The sequence below is a fragment of the Hyperolius riggenbachi genome, chromosome 3, assembly GCF_040937935.1.
Source record: "Hyperolius riggenbachi isolate aHypRig1 chromosome 3, aHypRig1.pri, whole genome shotgun sequence".
Lineage (NCBI taxonomy): Eukaryota > Metazoa > Chordata > Amphibia > Anura > Hyperoliidae > Hyperolius > Hyperolius riggenbachi.
In genome coordinates, this window is record NC_090648.1 from 287,476,444 (window position 1) to 287,502,411 (window position 25,968).

Consider the following 25,968-nt stretch of genomic DNA (forward strand, 5'->3'; position numbering starts at 1 on the left):
ACAGGGTTGTATCAGAGCAGAGAAGCATTTGCAGCATGATTCCCGGCACCGCATCAGAGCAGAGGAGGAGAGAGGCATGTGCAGCATGATCCCCGGCACCGCATCAGAGCAGAGAAGCATTTGCAGCATGATCCCCGGCACCGCATCAGAGCAGAGGAGGAGAGAGGCATGTGCAGCACGATCCCCGGCACCGCATCAGAGCAGAGAAGCATTTGCAGCATGATCCCCGGCACCGCATCAGAGCAGAGGAGGAGAGAGGCATGTGCAGCACGATCCCCGGCACCGCATCAGAGCAGAGAAGCATTTGCAGCATGATCCCTGGCACCGCATCAGAGCAGAGGAGGAGAGGGGCATTTGCAGCACGATCCCCGGCACCGCAGAGCAGAGGAGGAGGCATTTGCAGCACGATCCCCGGCACCGCATCAGAGCAGAGGAGGAGAGAGGCATTTGCAGCATGATCCCCGGCACCGCATCAAAGCAGAGGAGGAGAGAGGCATTTGCAGCACGATCCCCGGCACCGCATCAGAGCAGAGGAGGAGAGAGGCATTTGCAGCACGATCCCCGGCACCGCATCAAAGCAGAGGAGGAGAGAGGCATTTGCAGCACGATCCCCGGCACCGCATCAGAGCACAGGAGGAGAGAGGCATTTGCAGCACGATCCCCGGCACCGCATCAGAGCAGAGAGGCATTTGCAGCACGATCCTCGGCACCGCATCAGATCAGAGGAGGAGAGAGGCATTTGCAGCACGATCCCCGGCACCGCATCAGAGCAGAGGCATTTGCAGCACGATCCCCGGCACCGCATCAGAGCAGAGGCATTTGCAGCACGATCCCCGGCACCGCATCAGATCAGAGGAGGAGAGAGGCATTTGCAGCACGATCCCTGGGACCGCATCAGATCAGAGGAGGAGAGAGGCATTTGCAGCACGATCCCCGGCACCGCATCAGAGCAGAGGAGGAGAGAGGCATGTGCAGCACGATCCCCGGCACCGCATCAGAGCAGAGAACCATTTGCAGCATGATCCCCGGCACCGCATCAGAGCAGAGGGGCATTTGCAGCACGATCCCCGGCACCGCAGAGCAGAGGAGGAGAGAGGCATTTGTAGCACGATCCCCGGCATCGCATCAGAGCAGAGGAGGAGAGAGGCATTTGCAGCATGATCCCCGGCACCGCATCAAAGCAGAGGAGGAGAGAGGCATTTGCAGCACGATCCCCGGCACCGCATCAGAGAAGAGGAGGAGAGAGGCATTTGCAGCACGATCCCCGGCACCGCATCAGAGCACAGGAGGAGAGAGGCATTTGCAGCACGATCCCCGGCACCGCATCAAAGCAGAGGAGGAGAGAGGCATTTGCAGCACGATCCCCGGCACCGCATCAGAGCAGAGAGGCATTTGCAGCACGATCCTCGGCACCGCATCAGATCAGAGGAGGAGAGAGGCATGTGCAGCACGATCCCTGGCACCGCATCAGAGCAGAGGAGGAGAGAGGCATTTGCAGCACGATCCCCGGCACCGCATCAGAGCAGAGGCATTTGCAGCACGATCCCCGGCACCGCATCAGAGCAGAGGCATTTGCAGCACGATCCCCGGCACCGCATTAGAGCAGAGAAGGAGAGAGGAATTTGCAGCACGATCCCTGGCACTGCATCAGATCAGAGGAGGAGAGAGGCATTTGCAGCACGATCCCAGGCACCGCATCAGAGCACAGGAGGAGAGAGGCATTTGCAGCACGATCCCCGGCACCGCATCAGAGCAGAGAGGCATTTGCAGCACGATCCTCGGCACCGCATCAGATCAGAGGAGGAGAGAGGCATGTGCAGCACGATCCCCGGCACCGCATCAGAGAAGAGGAGAGAGGCATTTGCAGCACGATCCCTGGGACCGCATCAGATCAGGAGGAGAGAGGCATTTGCAGCACAATCCCCGGCACCGCATCAAAGCAGAGGAGGAGAGAGGCATTTGCAGCACGATCCCCGGCACCGCATCAGAGAAGAGGAGGAGAGAGGCATTTGCAGCACGATCCCCGGCACCGCATCAGAGCAGAGAGGCATTTGCAGCACGATCCCCGGCACCGCATCAGAGCACAGGAGGAGAGAGGCATTTGCAGCACGATCCCCGGCACCGCATCAGAGCAGAGAGGCATTTGCAGCACGATCCTCGGCAGCGCATCAGATCAGAGGAGGAGAGAGGCATGTGCAGCACGATCCCTGGCACCGCATCAGAGCAGAGGAGGAGAGAGGCATTTGCAGCACGATCCCCGGCACCGCATCAGAGCAGAGGCATTTGCAGCACGATCCCCGGCACCGCATTAGAGCAGAGAAGGAGAGAGGAATTTGCAGCACGATCCTCGGCACTGCATCAGATCAGAGGAGGAGAGAGGCATTTGCAGCACGATCCCTGGCACCGCATCAGATCAGAGGAGGAGAGAGGCATTTGCAGCACGATCCCAGGCACCGCATCAGAGCACAGGAGGAGAGAGGCATTTGCAGCACGATCCCAGGCACCGCATCAGAGCAGAGAGGCATTTGCAGCACGATCCTCGGCACCGCATCAGATCAGAGGAGGAGAGAGGCATGTGCAGCACGATCCCCGGCACCGCATCAGAGAAGAGGAGGAGAGAGGCATTTGCAGCACGATCCCTGGGACCGCATCAGATCAGAGGAGGAGAGAGGCATTTGCAGCACAATCCCCGGCACCGCATCAAAGCAGAGGAGGAGAGAGGCATTTGCAGCACGATCCCCGGCACCGCATCAGAGCAGAGAGGCATTTGCAGCACGATCCCCGGCACCGCATCAGAGCACAGGAGGAGAGAGGCATTTGCAGCACGATCCCCGGCACCGCATCAGATCAAAGGAGGAGAGAGGCATTTGCAGCACGATCCCCGGCACCGCATCAGATCAGAGGAGGAGAGGCATTTGCAGCACGATCCCCGACACTGCATCAGATCAGAGGAGGAGAGAGGTATTTGCAGCACGATCCCCGGGACTGCATCAGATCAGGAGGAGGATAGAGAGAGGCATTTGCAGCACGATCCCCGGCACCGCATCAGATCAGAGGAGGAGAGAGGCATTTGCAGCACGATCCGGCACCGCATCAGATCAGAGGAGGAGAGAGGCATTTGCAGCACGATCCCTGGGACCGCATCAGAGCAGAGAGGCATTTGCAGCACGATCCCCGACACCGCATCAGATCAGAGGAGGAGAGAGGCATTTGCAGCACGATCCCCAGCACCGCATCAGATCAGAGGAGGAGAGAGGCATTTGCAACACGATCCCCGGGACTGCATCAGATCAGGAGGAGGATAGAGAGAGGCATTTGCAGCACGATCCCCGGCACCGCATCAGATCAGAGGAGGAGAGAGGCATTTGCAGCACGATCCCTGGGACCGCATCAGAGCAGAGAGGCATTTGCAGCACGATCCCCGACACCGCATCAGATCAGAGGAGGAGAGAGGCATTTGCAGCACGATCCCCGGCACTGCATTAGAGCAGAGAAGCAGAGAGGAATTTGCAACACGATCCTCGGCACTGCATCAGATCAGAGGAGGAGAGATGCATTTTTGCAGCACGATCCCCGGGACTGCATCAGATCGGAGGAAGAGAGAGGCATTTGCAGCACAATCCCTGGCACCGCATCAGATCAGAGGTGGAGAGAGGCATTTGCAGCACGATCCCCGGGACTGCATCAGATCAGAGGAGGAGAGAGGCATTTGCAGCACGATCCCCAGGACTGCATCAGATCAGAGGAGGAGAGAGGCATTTGCAGCACGATCCCCGGCACCGCATCAGAGAGGCATTTGCAGCACGATCCCCGGGACCGCATCAGAGCAGAGAGGCATTTGCAGCACGATCCTCGGCACCGAATCAGATCAGGAGGAGAGAGGCATTTGCAGCACGATCCCCGGCACCACATCAGATCAGGAGGAGAGAGGCATTTGCAGCACGAGTGTGCTGAAGCCTCTGTGCCGAGAGAGTGTGCTGCAAATGTCTGTCTCCTGCAATCTGATGCAGCATCATCCGATGCTGCACAGGCATACATTGTACTTCCTCCACACTATAGCCATGTCCCCCACAGGATTCAGTATGGTGGCCTGTAGAAAACAAGGCAAAAAGCTGCGTAAGTAGAGGTTTTTAACTGAAGGAGATACTGATGCGAGTATAAAACTCGCTTCAGCCCTTAAATTCAGCAGTGGCATGTGTGCCCCTGCTAAACCGCCGCTATCCCGCGGCTGAACGGGGGTCCCTTACCCACCAAATCCCCTTGTCTACTTACGGGGATCTCTTCCAGTTTGAGGCAGGGCTAATGCACGCAGCCCTGCCTCACACGAGTCTATCAGCGCGTATCTCCGCCTCTCCCCCGCCCCTTTGCCTTCCTTCACTGAGAGGGGTGGGGGAGAGGCGGCGATGCGCCGCTGATAGATGGGGCTGAGAGGCCGGGCTGCAGCAGTTAGCCCTGCCTCAAGAGCAGCAAAATCTACGACCAAGTTGGTCGTAGATTTTGCAAGGGGGGATTGGGGGGGGGGGGGTAAGGGACCCCCGTTCAGCCGCAGAATTGCGGCATTTTAGCAGGGGCACACATGCCCCTGCTGAATATAAGCTCTGAAGCGAGATTTATTCTCACTTCAGAGTCTCTTGAATGACTGTAGCATGGAGGAAGTACTAGAAGGACACCTGTGTGCAGCACGAATACAGGGCTGTATCAGAGCAGAGGAGGAGAGAAGCATTTGCAGCACGATACCTTGCACCGCATCAGATCAGAGGAGGAGAGAAGTATTTGCAGCACGATCCCCGGCACCGCATCAGATCAGAGGAGGAGAGAGGCATTTGCAGCACGATCCCTGGCACCGCATCAGATCAGAGGAGAGAGGCATTTGCAGCACGATCCCTGGCACCGCATCAGATCAGAGGAGAGAGGCATTTGCAGCACGATCCCCGGCACCGCATCAGATCAGAGGAGGAGAGAAGCATTTGCAGCACGATCCCCGGCACCGCATCAGAGCAAAGAGGCATTTGCAGCACGATCCCCGGGACTGCATCAGGTCAGAGGAGGAGAGAGGCATTTGCAGCACGATCCCCGGCACCGCATCAGAGCAAAGAGGCATTTGCAGCACGATCCCTGGCACTGCATCAGATCGGAGGAAGAGAGAGGCATTTGCAGCACGATCCCCGGCACCGCATCAGGTCAGAGGAGGAGAGAGGCATTTGCAGCACGATCCCCGGCACCGCATCAGAGCACAGGAGGAGAGAGGCATTTGCAGCACGATCCCCGGCACCGCATCAGAGCACAGGAGGAGAGAGGCATTTGCAGCACGATCCCCGGCACCGCATCAGAGCAGAGAGGCATTTGCAGCACGATCCCCGGGACTGCATCAGATCAGAGGAGGAGAGAGGCATTTGCAGCACGATCCCCAGCACCGCATCAGAGCAGAGAGGCATTTGCAGCACGATCCTCGGCACTGCATCAGATCAGAGGAGGAGAGAGGCATTTGCAGCACGATCCCCGGGACTGCATCAGATCGGAGGAAAAGAGGCATTTGCAGCACGATCCCTGGCACCACATCACATCAGATCAGAGGAGGAGAGAGGCATTTGCAGCACGATCCCCGGCACTGCATCAGGTCAGAGGAGGAGAGAGGCATTTGCAGCACGATCCCCCGCACCACATCAGAGCAGAGAGGCATTTGCAGCACGATCCCTGTGACTGCATCAGAGCAGAGGAGGAGAGAGGCATTTGCAGCACGATCCCCGGAATGCAGGAGGCTTCAGCACTCGCAGCAGCATAGTGCGCGGCTGGAAAGAGTGGCCGAGTCAGAAGACAAGACTGAGGAGGAGGAGCGTGGAGGGACACAAAAATTTCAGCTGCACTTATTTGCTTGTGGGGGAAAACCTTAACATACATTAACACTATAAGACTCACTGACTTTTCCCCCCACCACTTTTGAAGGAGAAAAGAAAGTGCGTCTTATAGTATGAAAAATCTGGTAATGTATTAGCCGTTTTAAAGCTGACAGCATAAGAAACAATTCCCCTTGAAGAAGTCGGTTACCATACACTATCATAATAATTAGAGCAAGCTACAGTACAATCCAATGTAATCTGAATCTCCGAACTTCTAAACTCACCAAAAGTTTTTAGCTTGAAACTGATGACTCTCAATGCATGCAATTATGGTTTGCTGTCCATCAATTGTTTTTCCATATACCTAAATTAGAAAAAACAAAAATGTAGTTATCCTGACAAATGTAAAAACGCACACTAAGAAAAAAAAGTGAAGTTGAATTTTCATGCACAATGAACTCAGATTTGTGAAACCATTAGCTAAGTATACTGGTATTCCTCATTATAAAACAGTCAATGACCTACAGAGGAATACTAGAAGTGGATCAAGGAAGGTTTGATATACAAAGTTCACAATATATCAATTCAGCTTCATCACTATTACATATCTTAAAGTGAACCAGAGACGAAGCACCCTCATGTATTTACCATGTATATCAGTGGGAACATTAGAGAAAACACATACCCTGCTCTCGGCTTCATCCTTCACTGCTCAGTCTGCTTGTTATCAGGACTGATAAAATCCCTGACTGAGTATTCAGATTGGCTTTGCTCAGGAATCATTATAGCTGAGTCTGTCTTCTCTGATGTCTTCAAGCCCAAGCCTGCCCCCTTTTGGCTCTGCTATAATGATTCCTGAGCAAAGTCAGACTGAATGCTCAGTCAGGGATTTTATCGGGGCTGATAAGCAGGCTGAGCGGTGAAGGATTAAGCATAGAGCAGGGTAGGTGTTTTTGCGAATGTTCCCACTGATATATATGGTAAATACATGAGGGTGCTTCGTATCTGGTTCACTTTAAGCTAGGCATACACTACCCGATATACCATGTGCCTGTGTTTGAATGACTGACATTTTCCTGATCAATAATGGATCAGAAAAATGTAATTATCACCTTCCAGCACTTGCACCATTGCTAGTTAATATGCAGTGCATCAAGCAGTACAGATTAAGTCCCTTATCTGGCACAGTTCAGTGTGGTTAGACAGAAGTGGTTGAAGCTAAAGAAAAAATAAATCTCATTTTACAAATTTGACTAAGGATCCATTTACACTTGCCACTTAAAGTGGAACGGGAGGGGGGAGCAGAACAAACTATCCCCTACTGGCATTTTTTTTGAGACTGCACACGCTGTGGATGCTTACGGGATCAGTGCAAGCCTTAACCGCAGTCTTAAACCTCCCTAGTGACCAGGCCATTTTTTACAAAATAGGCCCCTGCAGCTTTAAGGACTCGCTGCAGGGCCGTACAACTCAGCACACAAGTGATCCCCCCCCCTTTTTTCTGCCCACTAACAAAGCTTTCTGTTGGTGGGGCCTGATCCCTCCTGCCTTGTTTAATATATAAAATATATAATTTTATTTATAAAGCGTCAACATATTACGTATGTACGTATACACACACACACACACACACACACACACACACACAAATTACCAGATTGGGGACATTTTGGCGCAGTTGGTGAGATTAAATGCGTTAAAGCGTAATCAAGAGCCTGTCACTGATTTTCCTGTTGTGTGCTGCAGCCTCTCTGTATTTATATATTTCTTATGGAGATTGGGGCTCTCCAGTGCTGCATGCATGCTTCGCATAGTATTGTGCTGCTCATCCCGATACAGATTATTTTTCCTTGTGAGCGTGCATAACCACGCCCACCTCTAGCATACAGGGAAGCCCTAGAGGAAATCCCGTTCAGAATGGGATTTTCTGACGGGCATAGGCGCCAGCGGCGATCGGAGGGGTGGGAGGGGCGCATCATGTAGCTAGCGCTAGGCTAGCTGAATGATAGGAAGAAAACAAAAAAAAAAAAAACATTCCCAATCAGAACACCAGGGAGGTTAGTCCTCCCTCCCCCGCCAGCCAATCAGCATGATCGGCTGTCATAGGCTTCAGCCTATGACAGCGGATCACTTTTCTGCCTCCCAGGGGGACAGCCGTGTCACACGTGCCTTAGAGCGCAGCACTGTACAGACGGCATCTAACAGTCTGGGAGGCTGATGACGGAGCTCCACTCCGTCATTCCAGCGGGATAAGCGCGCGATCCCCTGCAATCTCCACCCCCAGCCATTCACACCAATTGGCATGGAGTGGTCCTGGGGCTGCCGCGCTGCACGCCAATCGGCGTAAAGCAGTTTTTAGGCAGTTAAAGGATATCCGAGGAGACATGAGGTAGACATGTGTGTGTACAGTGCCTAGCACACATAACTATGTTGTGTTCCTTTTTCCTTTCTCTGCCTGAAAGAGTTAAACATCAGGTTTGTAAGTGGCAGAGTCAGGACTGAGTCAGACTACAGTGTGACTCTCACTACTGACTCTCACTGATAAGAAATTACAACTTTAACCACTTCACCACTGAGGGGTTTTACCCCCTGACCACCAGAGCAATTTTCACCTTTCAGCGCTCCTTCCATTCATTCGTCTATAACTTTATTATTACTTATCCCAATGAAATGAACTGTATCTTGTTGTTTTTGCCACCAATTAGGCTTTCTTTAGGTGGGACATTATGCCAAGAATTATTTTATTCTAAATGTGTTTTAATGGGGAAATAGGAAAAAATGTGGGAAAAAATTATTTTTCAGTTTTCGGCCATTATAGTTTTTAAATAAAGCACGCTACTGTAATTAAAACCCATGAAATGTATTAACCCATTTGTCCCGGTTATAAAACCATTTAAATTATGTCCCTATCACAATGTTTGGCGACAATATTTTATTTGGAAATAAGGTGCATTTTTTTCAGTTTTGCATCCATCCCTAATTACAAGCCCGCAGTTTATAAAGTAACAGTGTTATACCCTCTTGACATAAATATTTAAAAAGTTCAGTCCCTAAGGTAACTATTTATGCTTTTTTTTTATTGTATTTTTTTTTTTTTTAATTACAAAAAAAAAAAAAAAAATTGGGGAGTGTGGGAGGTAATGAGTTAATTTATTGTGTAAATGTAATGTTTGTGTATGTAAAATGCTTTTAGGGTGTAGTTTACTATTTGGCCACAAGATGGCCACAGAGTGTTTGTTTACATGCGACCTGTAAGCGTCCGGAAGGACGCTTACAGGAAGCAGTAGGAGGCTGGGAGACGCACAATGATCTCGCTGTTTCTGAAAGAAGCAGCAGATCATTGCGGGGGCTAGATCAACGAACGGGAATGGATTTTCCCGTTCATTGATCTCCGGGCGAGCGGGCGGCGGCGTGCACGAGCGGCGGGTGCGCGCGAGCGGCGGGAGCGCGGACAGCGGCGGTAGCGCGGAAGGTACGGATTTCTCCGTCCCTGGTTTTTTAGGAGGGAAAAAAGGGGCGGAGAAATTCGTACCGCTGGGGGTAAAGTGGTTAAAACACTTTCCTAGCAGAAAATGGCTTCTGAGAGCAGGAAAGAGATAAAAGGGGTCAATAGTTCATAGATTTTACCTCTGGCATACTTCAATGAATAGGTCATTGAGCAAAATAAAAAAAATAAAAAAAATAAAAAAAACTTCAAATGTAAAATAAAAAACTGTGGAATATCTTATAAAGTCATTTTTAGGAGAAGGAGGATAGATACAATTGTTTATTTCATGAATTTTTTTTCACCTTGGGTGTCCTTTAACCTCCCTGGCGGTATCAACGGTTATACACGTCAATATAAAATATGCAAAACTTGCATGCACATCAATACTCTCCTGCACTGTATACTAGACCCTTGCTTGACACATTTTGGCAAGTTACAGGAAAAGAAAAAAGGGTTAAGAAAATTAAGCAGATCACTATTGAACGTCAGGGAGGTTAAAGTGGACCCAAATTAAAAATACAAGATTTCAGAAATGAAATCTATTTTCTAAATTATAATAATAAATAGCAGCCTTTTTTTCAGCTGCATGATGACAAATATAAAATATTTTACATTTATTAGAGAAACCCCTCCCTTCCTTTCAAAATTGCCGGGACAGAATCCGGCAAAATGCTGGAGTAAATGGTGTCCAGCAAAGGAGGAATTGCTAATGGCTGCCACCTGTATAACCCTAGTTATGCAAAGAGGAGGGTGAAAAGCATGCACTGAAATGCTCATAGGCTTGAAGGAGTGTTTATTTATCTTTGTATGTGTCAGAATGGTGCAACTAAATATTTTGAATTAAAAAAAATATGTTTGGTTTGGGTCCGCTTTAAGGGAACATACAGTGTTAGTTCTCACAAGGCTGTTTTCCTCCTCTGTTCCGGATCTTCTCACCAGTCTTCTGTCACCATTCGGGTCACCATTGAGTGCTACTGGGCTCTGAACAAGCACCAGTATTGAAGTCCGGGCACAACCTTAGAACTATCGTGCATTGCAAAAGACCAATGAGAATTCCCAATGGCACCAAGGAGGATTCTCATTGGTTCAGTGGTGGACCATGAGAGATCTCCCTGTTGCTAGGTAGGATTCACATTGAGCTATCCAATAGTAGCCCTTGTTTCTGCCGAGGCTTTGAGCTTACCAGCGCTTGTCCCAGAGCCAGTCAGCAGCACAGAGGCCTAGAACGGCTGGTGCAAATATATAGCTGGCCGCTGCGACAGGGCACAGCATTTCCGCTCAAGATACACTGTTAATACCCCGTTGTGCATTCAGTTTAGTGTGCATCTAGCCTTAACTTCTTAAGAAAAGGTCACAGTCAGGAATGCAGCAAGCCAGTTTAACTTACAGTAGAAACTCCATTTGGATAGTGATCTTTCGCGTAGGACTTCACTGCAGCATCCACAACATTCCTCCAGGATTCTATGGCATTTTCTCCCTCATGTGGCCTAGGGTCGCTAGCCTCCTTTCTCAAGTGATCAAACTTGAAAGAAATCTTGTTCTTTGGATCCAAAAACCTCCCATTTCCAAGGTCTCCATGCTCTGTTATTAATACCTAAAAGAAGGGGTGGGTGGGTGAGAGAGATATACAAGATCTACTAGCAATTTGTTTTATCTTGTAAAAGAATCTGCATAGGCACCTCAAAACAAAGTCCAATATTACTCTTTTCTAACTGGCAAACTTTCCCTTTAGACCAGGGATTGTGTTTTTAAAGTGTACCAATTTGTACTTACCTGGTTCCTCCAGCCCCATGAGCACCGGGACTTCCCTCGTCATCTTTAACCGCTCCGTTCTGGCGATACGACTCACAGTAATCCGTGCATGCGCAGAAGGCTACAACTGCCCGGATTACCAGGAGTCATAGCGGCAGAATGGAAGGGCCAAGGAGGACGGTGAGAGGTGCAGGCTATGGTTTTGCATTGTTGGGCGATTTGCAGCAATTAGCGCAAATCGCCCAAGTAAGAACGGGCCCATAGGGTTTTATTATACTCGCGCTTTCAAAAGCACTAGAGTTTGAGCCTTTTGCTGAAATCGCCGGCAAAACACTCTAGTGTGAATGGGCCCTTACGGAGGGTCCCAGCGCAAGATTGGTGGTGGAGTGGGAAGCCTCTGGAGGACACAGAGGCTTCTCTCTACCACAGCATCTGACATGATTATTTCTTAAAATTTAAGTTTTTTTTTCCTTTTAAAGTAAAACACACACACACACACACACACACACACACACACACACACACCAAAACAAACGACCCCTGGAATATTCAGCTGAATTATTTTTAAACAGCACTGAACCTGCACAAAAAGTGGGGGGAGGGGGGCTAGGAAACACCACCCCCCTTAAAAAGGGGCACTTAAAACATGCTCATGTATTACACAGTGGTAATTAAACTGAAAAATTGGGCACCTTTGAGGCACAGGTGCTCTTTAAAGCGTACCTTAAGTCAACTTAAAAAAATGAGATTTACTCACCTGGGGCTTCCCTCAGCCCCCAGCAGCCGATCGGTGCCCTCGCAGCTCCGCTCCGATGTCCCAGGACCCGCCGGCGAGCACTTCCGGCTTGGCCGTCACCGGCCGACAGGCATGAGAACGCGCGTGATTGTTCGCGTTCCCAGCCTGTATATCGCCCCCTATGCTGCTATTGCGGCCTCCTGGCCACAATAGCAGCATAGGGGGCGATATACAGGCTGGGAACGCGAACAATCACTCGCCAGGTGAGTTCATCTCATTTTTTTTTGTTGACTTAAGGTTCGCTTTAATGAGTTACTGCTTTTGACCATCTCTAATCTCATAGATCAGACAAGTCAAACTGGTGCTTCGAGGGCCGAGGTCCTCACACATTTTTTGATGGGTCTGAATCAGGAAAGGTGTGGTCCATCAAATAGAAGATTTCGCTCTTTCTCAGTTCATCCTAATCACTGCCATGGATCTGGCCCTCCAGGCCTGGAGTCTGACACCTGTGTCAGATTATCAACAGAATGAAAAACACTTACCCATGTTGAATACCGTCTTTCCCCGAAAATAAGACACTGTCTTATATTAATTTTTGCTCTAAAAGATGTGCTAGGGCTTATTTTCAGGCGATGTCTTATATTTCTATTAGGAAGTGTCTCTCAGCAGAACATTTCCTGTTCCTTTGTACTGTGATGTTCCTGGATTTGAAAGTATGCTGCTGTGCTGATCAGGCACCTGCCCTATCTTCCCTGCACACAGCTTATAACCTTGCTGTGTGCCTGGGATGTCAGGATCAGTGTTTGATTGGCACTGCACCACTGTGTCCCCACTTACTGGCTATCCTTCCTCCTCTTTGACTTCCGCTAGGGCTTATTTTCGGGGTAGGGCTTATATTTCAAGCATGCTCAAAATTCCAGCTAGGGCTTATTTTCAGGGTAGGACTTATTTTCAGGGAAAGAGGGTAGCTATGATGTCAATATGATGTCTCCTGCAGGTAGGTTACTGAAGCCTTGGAACAGATCTCTTGTGTGCTTGCATTGTGCTTTTGGTATGCTGTTTAATTGTTGTGTATATTAGAACAAATGTATAATTTTGCCACTTGCCATATTAATATGAATTTTAAATGCATACTACTCCAACACCACATTTACTTTCGGTATATTTTAGAACAGGTATGATAAAAGCAGGAGGAAGAAAATCTGGGTAAAGAGACATACCTGATCTTCATAACCATCAATTTTCACAGGTGTGAACTGATCCAAGTTGTACTGTGCAAAAGCACTAGATAGAAGAAAAAAAAAAATTCAGCAAGCACAATTCACCCAAGTGTAACATTTTATGAAAGTGCATACAAGAAAATGTATGGTCATTACTAATGGCCTTTTATAAAGAATATAGTCCACCCCCCCTCAAGAGGCTCCCAGAGTTGCAAACTATGAAAAATCACATGCATTTTGCTTCTGCGTGATGGTGGTAGCCCGATTTTGAGGCAGGAACCCACTTAAATGTTAACAGTGGGCGAAGTTTTACTATATAGTATTGTACATTTTTTTTTACAATGCTGAGGGTGCAATATATTCAAAGGGTTTTGTTTGTTTGTTTTTGTTAGCTCGGTTCCTCTTTCAGTAAAACTTCAGTTCACACAGATATGCTTACATGGTACAAAACAGCAATGCCTGTGCTTTAAATATCTGTTCACTGAGGGCTCATTCACACTACACAACGCAAGCACGAACACGATTTCGTGCTTGCGTTGCCATCGCACGGTCAACGCACGGAATGTACGTCGGGGAGCGCTAGAGCGCAGGCACCGGCAGCCGTACCCATCGGGAGACGTGTGCGTCGTGCGATTTTATGTCCCCAGAAGCGTTACATCGTAACGCATGGGAACGCACACCTGTAGTGTGAATGGTAACATGAAAGTCTATGGACTTTCATGTTGCCATGTGGATCGTACACTATGTGCGTTGCGTCAAAACTGACAGCGCAGCACATAGTGTGAATGAGCCCTTATGGATAATTACTTTTATTTATTCGAGTCGGACTCTGTATTTTCACTAAACTGACCCCCTGAATAGACTTAGACAGTCTGAAGCCAAATTAAAATGGCTTTTAAGCTTATATTCAGCAGGGGCATATTTGCCCCTGCCAAAACGCTGCTATCCCACGGCATAACTAGGGGTCTTTACCCCCCCAAATCCCCCCTGCAAAATCCACGACCAACTTGGTAGTGGATTTTGCTGCCCCTGTGCGCTTCCGTGTGAGGCAGGGCTATGAGCTGCAGCCCTGCCTCACACGCGTCTGTCAGCGGCGGATCTCCACCTCTCCCCCGCCCCTCAGCGACGGCAGAGATCTGCCGCTGATAGACGCGTGTGAGGCAGGGCTGCAGCTCATAGCCCTGCCTCACACGGAAGCTCTCCCCGGAGGTAGCAGGGGGGATTTGGAGGGTAAAGACACCTCGTTATGCCGCGGGATAGCGGCGTTTTAGCAGGTTTAAACATGCCCCTGCTGAATATAAGCTTAAAAGCCATTTTTAATTTGGCTTCAGACTCTTTAAAAAGGGTCAAATACTAGCAGTCAAATTATATTTGAAAGCCACTTCATATCAAATATACAGTATGTGGTAACGATGTTCTTTGAAATAGCGTTCTTTACTCACACAACTTGCCATAAGCATTTTCCAGCCCTCAAAACAATGCCCATGCAGGTATGGGCATCATAGGGTATGCATATGAGAACCTAGCTTTTATAGCATAGATGAAGTTCTGAGTTCAGGTCTGCTTTAAAGAAAATCTGTAATGAAAAAAAAACCTCCCCTGGGGGGTTACTCACCTCGGGTGGGGGAAGCCTCCGGATCCTATTGAGGCTTCCCCCTTCCTCCTCGGTCCGACGGCAGCGGAGAAAATCCTCCCGGGGCGGCGGCGATGTAAATATTTACCTTCCAGCGCAGGAGTAGTATCCGCTCTTCCCACAGAGATAGGCAAAAATAGCTGCTCTCCGTCGGGCCGCTCTACTGTGCAGGCGCAAGTCTCCTGTGCAGTAGAGCGGACCCGATGAAGATCGACTATTTTCGACTGTCTCCGTCAGAAGAGCCGCAGCAGCGCCCCCGCTGGAGCTCGAAAAAGTAAATATTGCACAGGCTGTCGGATTTGTCGCCAGTGCGTTCTGGGGGCTGCATCGAGACTGCCGTGGGACACAGGAGGATGGGGGGGGGGGGCCGCGGACGGCCTCAATAGGGTCCAGAGGCTTCCCCCTACTGAGGCAAATACCCCCAGGGGAACTTTTTTTCAGTACAGGTTTTCTGTAACATGCCAAATGAATTTGCCAACATGCTCATTGTAAATCATTGACAAAATTAGAACGTTTAGTATGAATATCATGAAGTCAGAACTTACTGAGCAGCACCTTCCCTGAGTAAGTTGTCATTGTTAAGCAGGAACCGTACATCTGTATAAAAAGGGAATAAAATGTATTAAAATATTGTTATAGAACTTTATGAATTAAAATGTAATGAAATAGACATTAGTGACCAGCAAACATAGAATAGGCTTCAGACACTGAAAAGTGGCTTTCAAGGTCCAATGCATATGTTCTAAAGGTAACTTGTTACGATTATGCATTTATGTAGCGCCAACATCTTCCGCAGCGCTTTACACAGTGTGTATGGTCATGGCACTCAGAGGAGCTCACAATCTAACCCCTACCATAGACATTGTGTACCTATTGCAGTCTAAATATTTTTCCAATAGGGGAAGGGGGAGAAAAGGATAACCAAGCGTGTATGTCCAAAAACGCCACTCTGTGTGGTCACTTTATTTTCATATCAAAAAGTTAAAGTGCATAACTGAACAAACAACCATAAAAGTTGACAGATCTGTCAATACTTTAAAAATAATACAAGGCCGGCCCACACTCCACGCCAAACACACACCGCCCCACAGCAAAACTAATTCTACCGAAGACAGGCCACTACAGCTTATGAAGCATGCCAAGCACAGTATGGGATGGAGGCAGAACTAGCAACAAAAGGGAGCCAGCAAGTCCTTTTGCAGCAGAGTCGGCTGAGCAGGATGAAACCAGGCAGTCCCTGCAATCTAAGCGATACGCATTCCTCACAATGGTGCAAGCATCAAACACCGAGGCAAAAGGTGTAGAGATCAGACTGTCGCTCCCAACAAGGCAACACATTAGCAGTTGCTCCTGATAGAGGTTGTGGTAATAAACACTTTGCCTTCAACATGCACAGTCACATTCAAGTTGCATATGACAAGAGTGAATGCGTATGGCGTAGAGTCATTCACAAAGATGCTGTCTCTCACCCAACCGCTTTACTGCAGGTCTCCCAAAGATGCCAGATGTAGCCAGATAGTCTGCCCAGAGGTCCCAAGTTGCTGTTGCCCGGAGTCAGAGCTTCACAGCGATATGTGCAAGCAGCCATGAGGCTCTATCGGCAGCAAAACTGTATGCAGCGGCGTGTATGGCGTTCCACATGGTGCCGGTGAGGACACGCCTACATATTTCGCTTGGACCAATCCCAAGCATCCTCAGGGCGGAAGTGATCTCCTAGAGGTGCATTGAGTTGCTCCTCTTATACATGGCTGCTGCTCCTCCCAGTTTTAGGCCAGCCATGCATATACTACTCTGTATGGAGGGGTTGCCATCTAGTGGCAGAACAACTAATTGCGCTAAAAAAATCTCACATAGAGACACACTGCGACTATTCTAATCTATGGTTCCTTACAGACAGAGGGGGGAAAGGAAGCAATCCTCAATATTTACAAATAACTTTTCAATGAAAAATCCACGTTTAGGCCATCAGGCGCCCTTGAGCCAAGGCTATACATCCAAGCAGCCTCACGCTGGAGGAGTACAGTGTATTTTCTCAAAACTCCCTCCACGGATATTAGGTTTGACTACCTGGATAACCTTGGCTCTCTGGCCCTGCGTGGAATTTCTGAAAGTGTTCTGCAAGAGGTGACAACGGCTTCCCTCTTGTGATATTGGATATATGTTCGCCCAATCTAGTTTTAAAGGGGCGTGTAGACATGCCTATATACATTTTTCTACATGGACAGGGAACTTGATAATTCCCTGAGATTCACAATTGCAGAACATTTGAATAGAGAAAGATTTCTTCCCATCTTGTGATTCAAATCTATTTGTTCTGTCAACAAATGGGCACATAGTGCACTGACCACACCTGAACATCCCGTTTGGCGGAGGTCTCCTCTCAAACCAGTTACTACTCGATTTTGGGGGAAGGATAGTGTGTACTAATTCATCTCTGAGGTTCTTCGCTCTACGAGCCGTAACATGAGGTCTAGGACCAACAAACTTTTTCTATCAATGGATCAAAACATAATACAGGCCAATGAGCCGTCAAGATTTTATTTACCTCTTCCCAATGTTATCCATATCTCCTAATAATTCTTGTGACATTGTTTCTGCCACCCTCCCTGGTAATCTCTTCCAGAGGGACCAGCAGTCTAAATATTTTTGCCTTAGTGGGGAGAGAAGCCAGGCAATGTATCTGTATGTTTTTGGGATGTGGGAAAAAACAGGAGTATTCAAACCCACACAAACTTGGAAAAAAAAAACTCCATGCATATAGTGTTTTGGCCCAGATTTGAACTGGAAACTACTACACCCAAGGAAGGATAAAAATAAAATACAGTTTTGGAGTAAAAGAGAAATTACATCAAAAAGGATGCTTAAAAGGGAAATCATACAGTTCTAATGGTTCTTGTTTACCCAATGTGCCCTGGTACAGTACAGTATACTGAAAAGCATAAGATCGCTACATGTTGCATTTTAAAGTATTACCCTGCTGAAGAGCATCTGAATAAGGCCTTTTACACACAGGAGGCTGAGGGCGTGTTGATGTATATGACTGAATAAGACAAAAAAAAAAAAAAAAAAGGAGGAAAAGACTAAAAAGGGGAGTGTGGAGTAAGAAGCAGCAGTATCTGTGCCATTATTAAAGTCTTATAATTGTGGGATCTAAGGTTGCATGTATCACGTTGTCATAAAAATGTACAATGACTAACGGGGTTTCTGATCTCACCCTCAGAGCCCTACATGCACCAGCTTTTAGTGTGTGTGGCCACACCTCCTTACAGAGAAGTGCTGCGGCAATTCCATGGCGCCATCTCAGATAAAGAGAACAGTGGGGGGCCATGTACCAAGAGCACAAAAGAGGGGAACCGGAGGGACGTATGAGAGATATCGGCTCTGGTAGACTTTGGCGCAGGATACAGCTGATCCTGCTGCTGCACAAGTTCCCGGCTGTGTAAAATACTATTCCCCCTCCAGGCCGCCATGGATGGCGGGGAAATTAAATAATTTGGCTTCCAGCGATTGCTGGAAGCCAAAATTATTGTGTTTTAAAAGTAACTTCAACGCCGTCTTCTGACAGCGCTGAAGTTACTCCGTGTGCTGCTATAGCCGTAATTCCTGTTACGGCCTATGGTGACGACGGCTGCGCCCAAGTCTCCAGGGCTGGAATCACCGTGTTTGACCCGAGGGTGTGTTACAACACCACCACAGGTAAAGTCATAGATTTTTAGGACAATGAAATATAAAATGTTGATTTTAGACTTAGTAGTCTCTTCAACCACTCACTATATGGACATTCTAAATGTCCTATTTGTGCACCTTCAGTACAAACAGGATCTTCATACAAGTCTGTCTATTCTGCCCAAAGTGTACATGTAGGATATGTGCATTTTGTTCCTTTCAGCTCGTGGCATGATGTGGTTAAAGTGAAATTAGAGCGACATAACACTTCCTCCCATGTGCAGACAACAGTGGTGGTAGCAACTTTTATGCAGTTGCTTAATGCTGGAAGCTTGCCAATTGGCTATGGAATCAAAAAGACACTGCCAATCTGCATCCACACACTGGAAGAGGGCAATTTTTTGCAGCAACAACCCCTGCGGCTTGCAGAGAAGTGGGAATACACTATATGGTCATACATAGTGGGTTTATTCAGCAATGAACACAAATCCCAAAAATATGCTAGTAAGTTACCATTGTAGCGACACTAAAAATGTACAATGGTAGCTTCGCCGGTTGCACACCTGTCCAGGGGTGCTAGGCTGCAGATCGTGGGCAACAAATCCACCAGGGCTGTGGAGTCGGTACAAAAATCTTCCAACTTCAACTCAGACTCCTCAGTTTATGAAACCACCGTCTTCAACTCCAGGTACCCAAAATGGCTCCAACTCCTCGGTCTAATACTTACCAGGGCTGTGGATTTTGTACAAAATCATCCGACTCCTCAGTTTGTGAAATCAGACTCCAACTCCTGGTACCCAAAATTGCTCTGACTCCACAGCCCTGACATCCACAGCGCAGTCTGTGATCTATTTGTGCTGTTGACATGTAGAAACATGCACCAGTATGTAAATAAACATATTATACTGGTGAGAATACTAAACTAAAACATGGATGCTATATTTGTACTCGTGAACCATTTGCTTTCCTTTCTACATTAGCACTGTGCAGAGCCTGCCTGCCTCACAGTTTGATAGGCAGGAAAAGTGTTATTTTGTTTTATAATGGGGTGATTTGTAGGCCACACACCTATGGTAAGCAAACAGTCAATATTAAATGACTACGTAATGCTCACGCACTGGAAAATTTTAGTGCACAGAAACATACACAACCCTATACCTGATCTTGAACACATACTGCCAATTTAAGCTATGCAAACAATAGTTTATAATCCACTCTGATTCTTATTGATTGATCTATTTTTGGTTGGAGATAGTGCAGTCCACTTACCATAGATGAAACACAGAAGGAACCAACTGAATAGTGTTTTAAGTTAGGGCTAGTGCACACCAAGAGCGATTCTTCACGCTTTTCAGATCGCCAGCGCTTTGAAAAGCGCTTGGCTACTGAAGCCCTATGAGGGTTTTCCTACAGCAGCATCAGTGTTCTCCACAGGCTCTTTTAGCCCGGTGCTCCACCCAGCTAATTTTGGCAAGCACCCGGCTGTCACCAGCTGTTCTCATCCTCCTCTGCTGTAAGCAGAGTTGCAGAGAGAAGCACTACCCCTGCATTCCCCTGTCGTGCCCCACCCGGCCACTTTTTCAAGCCACCCGGCTGAAATTTTACTGGGGAGAACACTGAGCATTGTGATTTTTCTTAAAAAAACAAAAAACTAAACAAAAAACACACAACTGAAAATCGCTAAGGCCCGGTTCACATTAGCGGTGGCTATCCGGAATAGCCGTGCCGGAGCCGCACCGCATGCTGGCCGGACGAAACGGACGCACGGCATAGCAATGTAAGTCTATGCCAGGGTTCACATGTGTCCGTTTCGTCCGGACCGGAGCCGGACCGGATCCGGACTCCGGTGTCCGTTCCAACATGCGCTATTTTTTGGTCCGGCTCCTCCGGCAGCCGTATCCGGGGCGGAGCCGGACTGCACCATCCGGCCAATGGAAACCAATGAGAACCGGAGAGCGCACAACACACTGGCAAAAAATCCGGATGTTCTACCCCACTTCCTATGAGGATTGTTGCGGCGATATTGTATCGGGGACACATGGGCAACCATTTTGGAGTGGAGCAGCACGAGCTGGAGATGTTGGCAGCATGTTGGAGGTGGAGGTGAGTGCTAAACAGCGGAGGGCCTGATTCCACAGGTCCCCCTTCTGCTGACTTCCCAGACCCCAACATTTTTTTTTTGTTTTTATACAGGTTGTTATCTCTTTAAGAATCCGGATCCGGACCGCAACCGTGTTCATACCGCACGGAAACCGTATGCAACCGGACCGGATCCGGACAGGAACCGTACGGTTCAGGTCCGATCCGGCTCCGGTGCGGTCCGGACATCCGGTGCGGTTTTTGCAAAACCGCAAGTGTGAACCGGGCCTAAGTGCTAGTTATTGCAATAGTGATTTTGGTGTGCACTAGCCCTTACAGAGTGCACTTCTGTAATCCACCAATCAGCAGCTACATTTTTAAAGCCATCCACAATCTTGACTGTAAAGGATAGCACAATTAAGGAAAAAATAAAATGAATTGATTACTCACCATTAAACACTTCATTGAATTCCCCTGGTGGTGCATGGATGATGAATTTTGCTGCTACACGGACCTAGAAGCATAAAAACATTTGCAACAATAAATGGGCAGAAAGAATACAGAGGAAGGAAAACAAAGACTTAAGGCTCATACACACATCAGACCATAGTCTTTGGAAAATGAAATATCACAGACCAATTTTACCCCCTTCCATGTAGTAGGAGAGCCATACCTACACAGTCTATTCTATGGAGCTGACCTCCCCATCTGACAGAAATCTTTTCAAGATGCTGCACACAAAGATGCTGTAGACATTCAAAAGATCAGTATCTGCAAAAGATCAGTATCTGCAAAAGATCCGTTCCTGCAAAATGCATTCATAGTCTATATCTGCAGATCCTCATACACACCTTGTTTAACCTGCCTAGCGGTCTGGACGAGCTGAGCTCGTCCAGAATAATCTAGCTGAAACTGTTTATGACGAGCTTAGCTCGTCCAGCAGTACCTGCACTTGCCTCCGCTGTTTTGGGCGCATCCGTGCAATCCAGGCTGCTCTGCGGCTCCCAGTCATCCCATCCATCTAGGCTGCTCAGCGGGCTCCCTGTGTCCATCTCCCGTACTGATCGGCTGGGCAGGCAAGATGGTGCTGCCCAGCCACTTCCTCTGTGCCTCTTCCTCCTGTGTCATCCCTCCAGCGGCTCAGCGGGCTGCTGCTGCGGCTCCCTCCCATCCATCCAGGCTGCTCAGCGGGGTGCTCTGCGGGCTGCCTGTGTCCTTCTCCCGGGCAGATCGGCTGGGCAGGCAAGATGGCGCTGCCCAGCCACTTCCTCTGTGTCACCTGGTGTGTCATTTCCTCGGATGGTGATCAGGCGCCGGCGCCAGCCCCCCCCCCCCCCCCACCCACCCCGGTGGCTGCAATCAGCATAATTGGATTACATCAGTACACAAAGCTGATGTAATCCAGTCATGCCATAGTAATTCAAAGTTGTTTAGCAAACACCTGTATACAATGAATAAAAGGCCAGAACCGTTACACCTCTTCCTCTTTCAGAGTCCCAGTGTCCATATCTTAGTCTGCTTGTCAGCTCTGCTTTGCAATTTCTGTGCTTTGAGCGATTTCTGCCTTTCCAGTCTTTGCTACAATACAATAACATTTGTAAAGCGCTTTTCTCCCATAGGACTCAACATACATATTGCAGTTATATTAGTCTTTTTCAAGACGCTGTGGTCCCTGTGTGTTTGCATTTGCTGGATTTTTTTTTCCTGTCGCTGACCTTTGACCCCCGTATCCTGCTTTGGGGTCATGGCTTCGTCTTCCCGGAGGCGTTTGTGTGACCAGGAGCTGCTGGATGTCCTGGAGGGAAGAGACAATGAGGAGGAGCTCGTTGAGTCTACGGACAGCGAGATTCCTGGTGATCTGTCTTCGGAGTCGGAGAGCAGTGACGGCGAAACCGAGGAGCCAGTGAGTGTCGCACGCACTTGGTGTGAGCTGGAGAGCCCCACTCAAGCTCCGCCACCCAGGTTCCCCTTCACAGGGGCACCCGGGCAGAAGATCGCATGCGACCACAGTCCACTGTCCTACCTGGAGCTATTCCTTACCGATGAGGTCATCCGGAAGATCGTGGAGTAGACCAATCGGTATGCAGCGCAGCAGCAGGAGGGTGTTTCTCTACCCAGGTTCTCTCCAGCCCGGAAGTGGGAACCTGTCACCTGTGATGATATCTGGGTGTTCCTGGGCCTCATCATCCTCCAGGGAGTTGTCGGTAAGCCGCTGCAGAAGTGGTATTGGACCACTAACAAGACCCCTTTCTTTGTATCCGTTATGTCCGAGCCCCGCTTCACCCTCATCATAAAGTACCTGCACTTCAGCAACAATGATGAGTTTGATGATGCCACCCACCCAGTCCCAAGCGGATATAAATTTGGGAGATCTATCAGCTGATTGTTGCCAATTTCAAGGCTGTGTACGTTCCAGACAGAGGCATCACCATGGACGAGAGCCTCATGGCGTACAAGGGGAGACTGAGCTGGGTGCAATTTATTGCATCCAAAAGGGCACGCTTTGGGGTGAAGTCCTTTATGCTGTGTGAGGCCAAGACCGGCTACATATGGAACTCTGTGATATACACAGGTAAAGGCACAAAGTTTGCACCTCAGTACAGGGAGTTTGGGTGTGCTACCTTCTCTGTACTAACTCTTATTGAGCCTTTGCTGGATCAGGGGTACTGCCTTACGACAATTTTTACGGCTCCCCGGAACTATTTGAACACCTGATCCAGCATAAGACTGACGCATATGGCACGGTGAGGGCTAACCGTTGCCATATGCCATCGGCCTTTACTGCCAGGAAGCTGAAGAAGGGGGAGGTTGTTGCCTGGCAGAAGGGCAAAATTATGGCTCTGGAGGTGGAGGGACAAGAGGGATGTGTGCATCCTCAGCACTGTTCACAACGCAGAGACTGCCCGCACCACTACCAGGAGTCGACAGGAGGTTGAGAAGCCCAAAGCAGTGTTGGATTACAACAAAACGATGGGGAAAGTGGACAGGGCTGATGGAGCAATGTCATTTTATCCGGCTGTCCGCAAACAGCAGTGGAAATACTACAAAAAGATTTTGCCACCTGCTGGAACAATGTTTGTGGAACGCTTATGTCCTGTACAAAAATACAACTGGGTCGGCACCACCAAATAGCAAATAAAGCTCTTTTATTACAGCGTCTGTTACTGCTGTAATAAAAGAGCTTTATTTGCTATTTGGTGGTGCCGACCCAGTTGTATTTTTGACTGTTGTGGTCCCAAGGGACACTGGGACGGGGTCGTGGCACACCTCTTTTTGCCAAAGTGCTCCTCACTTCACCTCTTATGTCCTGTACAAACAAAATAGTGACAGTCTTGTACCCCACCATGACTTCATCTGGAAGCTCACAGAAGCCATCTGTGTCAAACACCCCACACCGGAGTCAGCAGCTAGACCGGGGCGCAGGGCGTCATACGTCGTAAACCCGACACTGCTTTCTGGACGCCACTTTGCTGAACATTTACCACAGACTGCCCTGATACAAGCCACTCCAAGGAGGTGTGTGGTCTGCTGCAATAAAAAGGGCAAAGACGGCAAAAAAAATAAGAAAGGAGACCCGTTTTTATTGCCCAGACTGTGACGTGGCACTTTGTATAATACCTTGCTTCAAGGAGTACCACACTAAGGAGGTGTTTTAGGGGTAAACCTCAAGACTGTGTATACATTTTTCTGCCTTCATTTATTTATTTCTGTGTTTTCTTGATGTTGCTGCATGGATTAAAAATGCAAGCTATTTCTGTTTGTTATTAATAAAATTTTATTTTTGACAAGAATTTGTGTTTGACACTTTTATTATACTCATAATGTATACTAAACTCTCTTGCTTGACTCATTTCGGTAAGTTACAGGAAAAAAGGTTCAGAAAATTAATTGTACCACTTTTTGCGCGGAAATCCTGGGGAATCAGAACTGGGATCCACCAGAATGGATTTTCAGATCTGCAGATGAATGTCAGTTAAACAAGGTGTGTATGATGATCTGCAGATCTCAGACTATGAATGCAATTTGCAGGAATGGATTTTTGGCAGGAACAGATCTTTTGCAGATACTGATCTTTTGTGTCTGTACAGCATCTGTGTGTGCAGCATCTTGCAAAGGATTTCTGTCTGATGGGGAGTTCAGCACCATAGAAAATACTGTGAAGGTATGGCTCTCATACTACATGAAGGGTGGTAAGATTGGTCTGTGATTTTTCATTTTCCAAAGACTATAGTCTGATGTGTGTATGAGCCTTAACTGCTAATTTAAAGCAACAGGACATTCAGCCGATCCAACCCGGCGGATTTTTTCAACAGATAATTGTTCAGTCATGTGTACAGAGATCATCCGATAACTTTCATCTGATGTTCTGCGCATGTTTGTAGTTCCTTTACTCCGTACTCAAAAAAATAACATGGTTTCCCTGTATGAAAATTAAACCCTGTGAACAAACGCATACACGAACGTTAAATAACGTACTTCCCACTAATCTAAATAATGAAAACTCAAAAATCGTTATATTTGTAAAAAGTTGTCTGTATGTGTGTACTATGTCGCCTGATCTATTTTTGCGTCACTTCCGTTTGCGCATGCATACATTATCGGTCGTCGTTCAGTACTTTTCTAAAATAGCTCACATATGTACCAAGTCATTTGTTAAGGACGCCTAATCAGGTCTCATTTTAATATCGTGCATACGTCACAGATCGTTCCTTGGTAACGATCTTCATTGGACGTGTATACGAACCTTTAAAAGGACAACTGAAGTGGGCAGGATAAGGAGACTGACATTTATTTCCTTTTAAGCAATATCAGATGCCTGGCTATCCTGCTGATCCTCTTCCTCTAATACTTTCAGCAGGTCAGGTGTTATTGTCAGATCTGACAAGATTAGCTACATGCTTGTTTCTGGTGTTATTCAGACACTATTACTGCAGCTAAACAGATCAGCAGGGCTGCCAGACAACTGGTATTATTTAAAAAAGGAAAGAAATATGGCAGGCTCCATAGTCTTCACTTCAGTTGTCCTTTAAAGACTCAGTTGTTTCTTAGATCATAATGAAAACCATGAAGCTAATGTACAAGTCTCTATAAAAAGGCAAATAGCTTGAAGGCATAAATCATATAATCCAAGTGCCGTTTAGTACTGCAAATCTGTCCAAGCCAAGGGTAAAAAAAAAAAAACACCTCGACTCTTGCTCACCAGAGTGATAGCGTGTGCACGCGGCTGCGTCAAAATGGACAGCATGCTACATTAATCATTCAATGGGCATGTTTTCAAACCCCAACAACACATTTTTGAACATAATGAATAAGGATTTCAGGATTAAAGTAGTAGTTCATGCATATTTTGTGTAAAATAGATGCAGAATTGAAATGGACCAGTCAAACTATGCTGAAACTAAACTTAAAATGACCCATTTCCAAGCTGCATGCAATTTACAAAAAGGAGATCCTTTCACACAGCAAGCAACAAAAAACAGTCAACATTATTGTTATATTACTTTATTTTTAAATATTTTCTTTAGTTGCTAAGTACTAAAAAGTTTTTTTGACAAGAT

The 25,968-nt window shown here is 47.8% G+C and overlaps 1 protein-coding gene across 1 annotated transcript in view; it reads right to left on the minus strand.

Moving 5' to 3' along the window:
* Nucleotides 1-25,968, minus strand: part of LOC137563689 (F-actin-capping protein subunit alpha-2) — a 64,772-nt gene that overhangs the window by 18,789 nt on the left and 20,015 nt on the right. Inside the window, exons 2-6 of the mRNA XM_068276450.1 lie at nt 20,861-20,924; nt 15,211-15,262; nt 13,033-13,096; nt 10,712-10,918; nt 6,122-6,201 (exon numbers count right to left, since the gene is read on the minus strand). Of these exons, the coding sequence (XP_068132551.1) occupies nt 6,122-6,201; nt 10,712-10,918; nt 13,033-13,096; nt 15,211-15,262; nt 20,861-20,924 (467 nt within the window). The remainder of the gene's footprint in view (nt 1-6,121; nt 6,202-10,711; nt 10,919-13,032; nt 13,097-15,210; nt 15,263-20,860; nt 20,925-25,968) is intronic.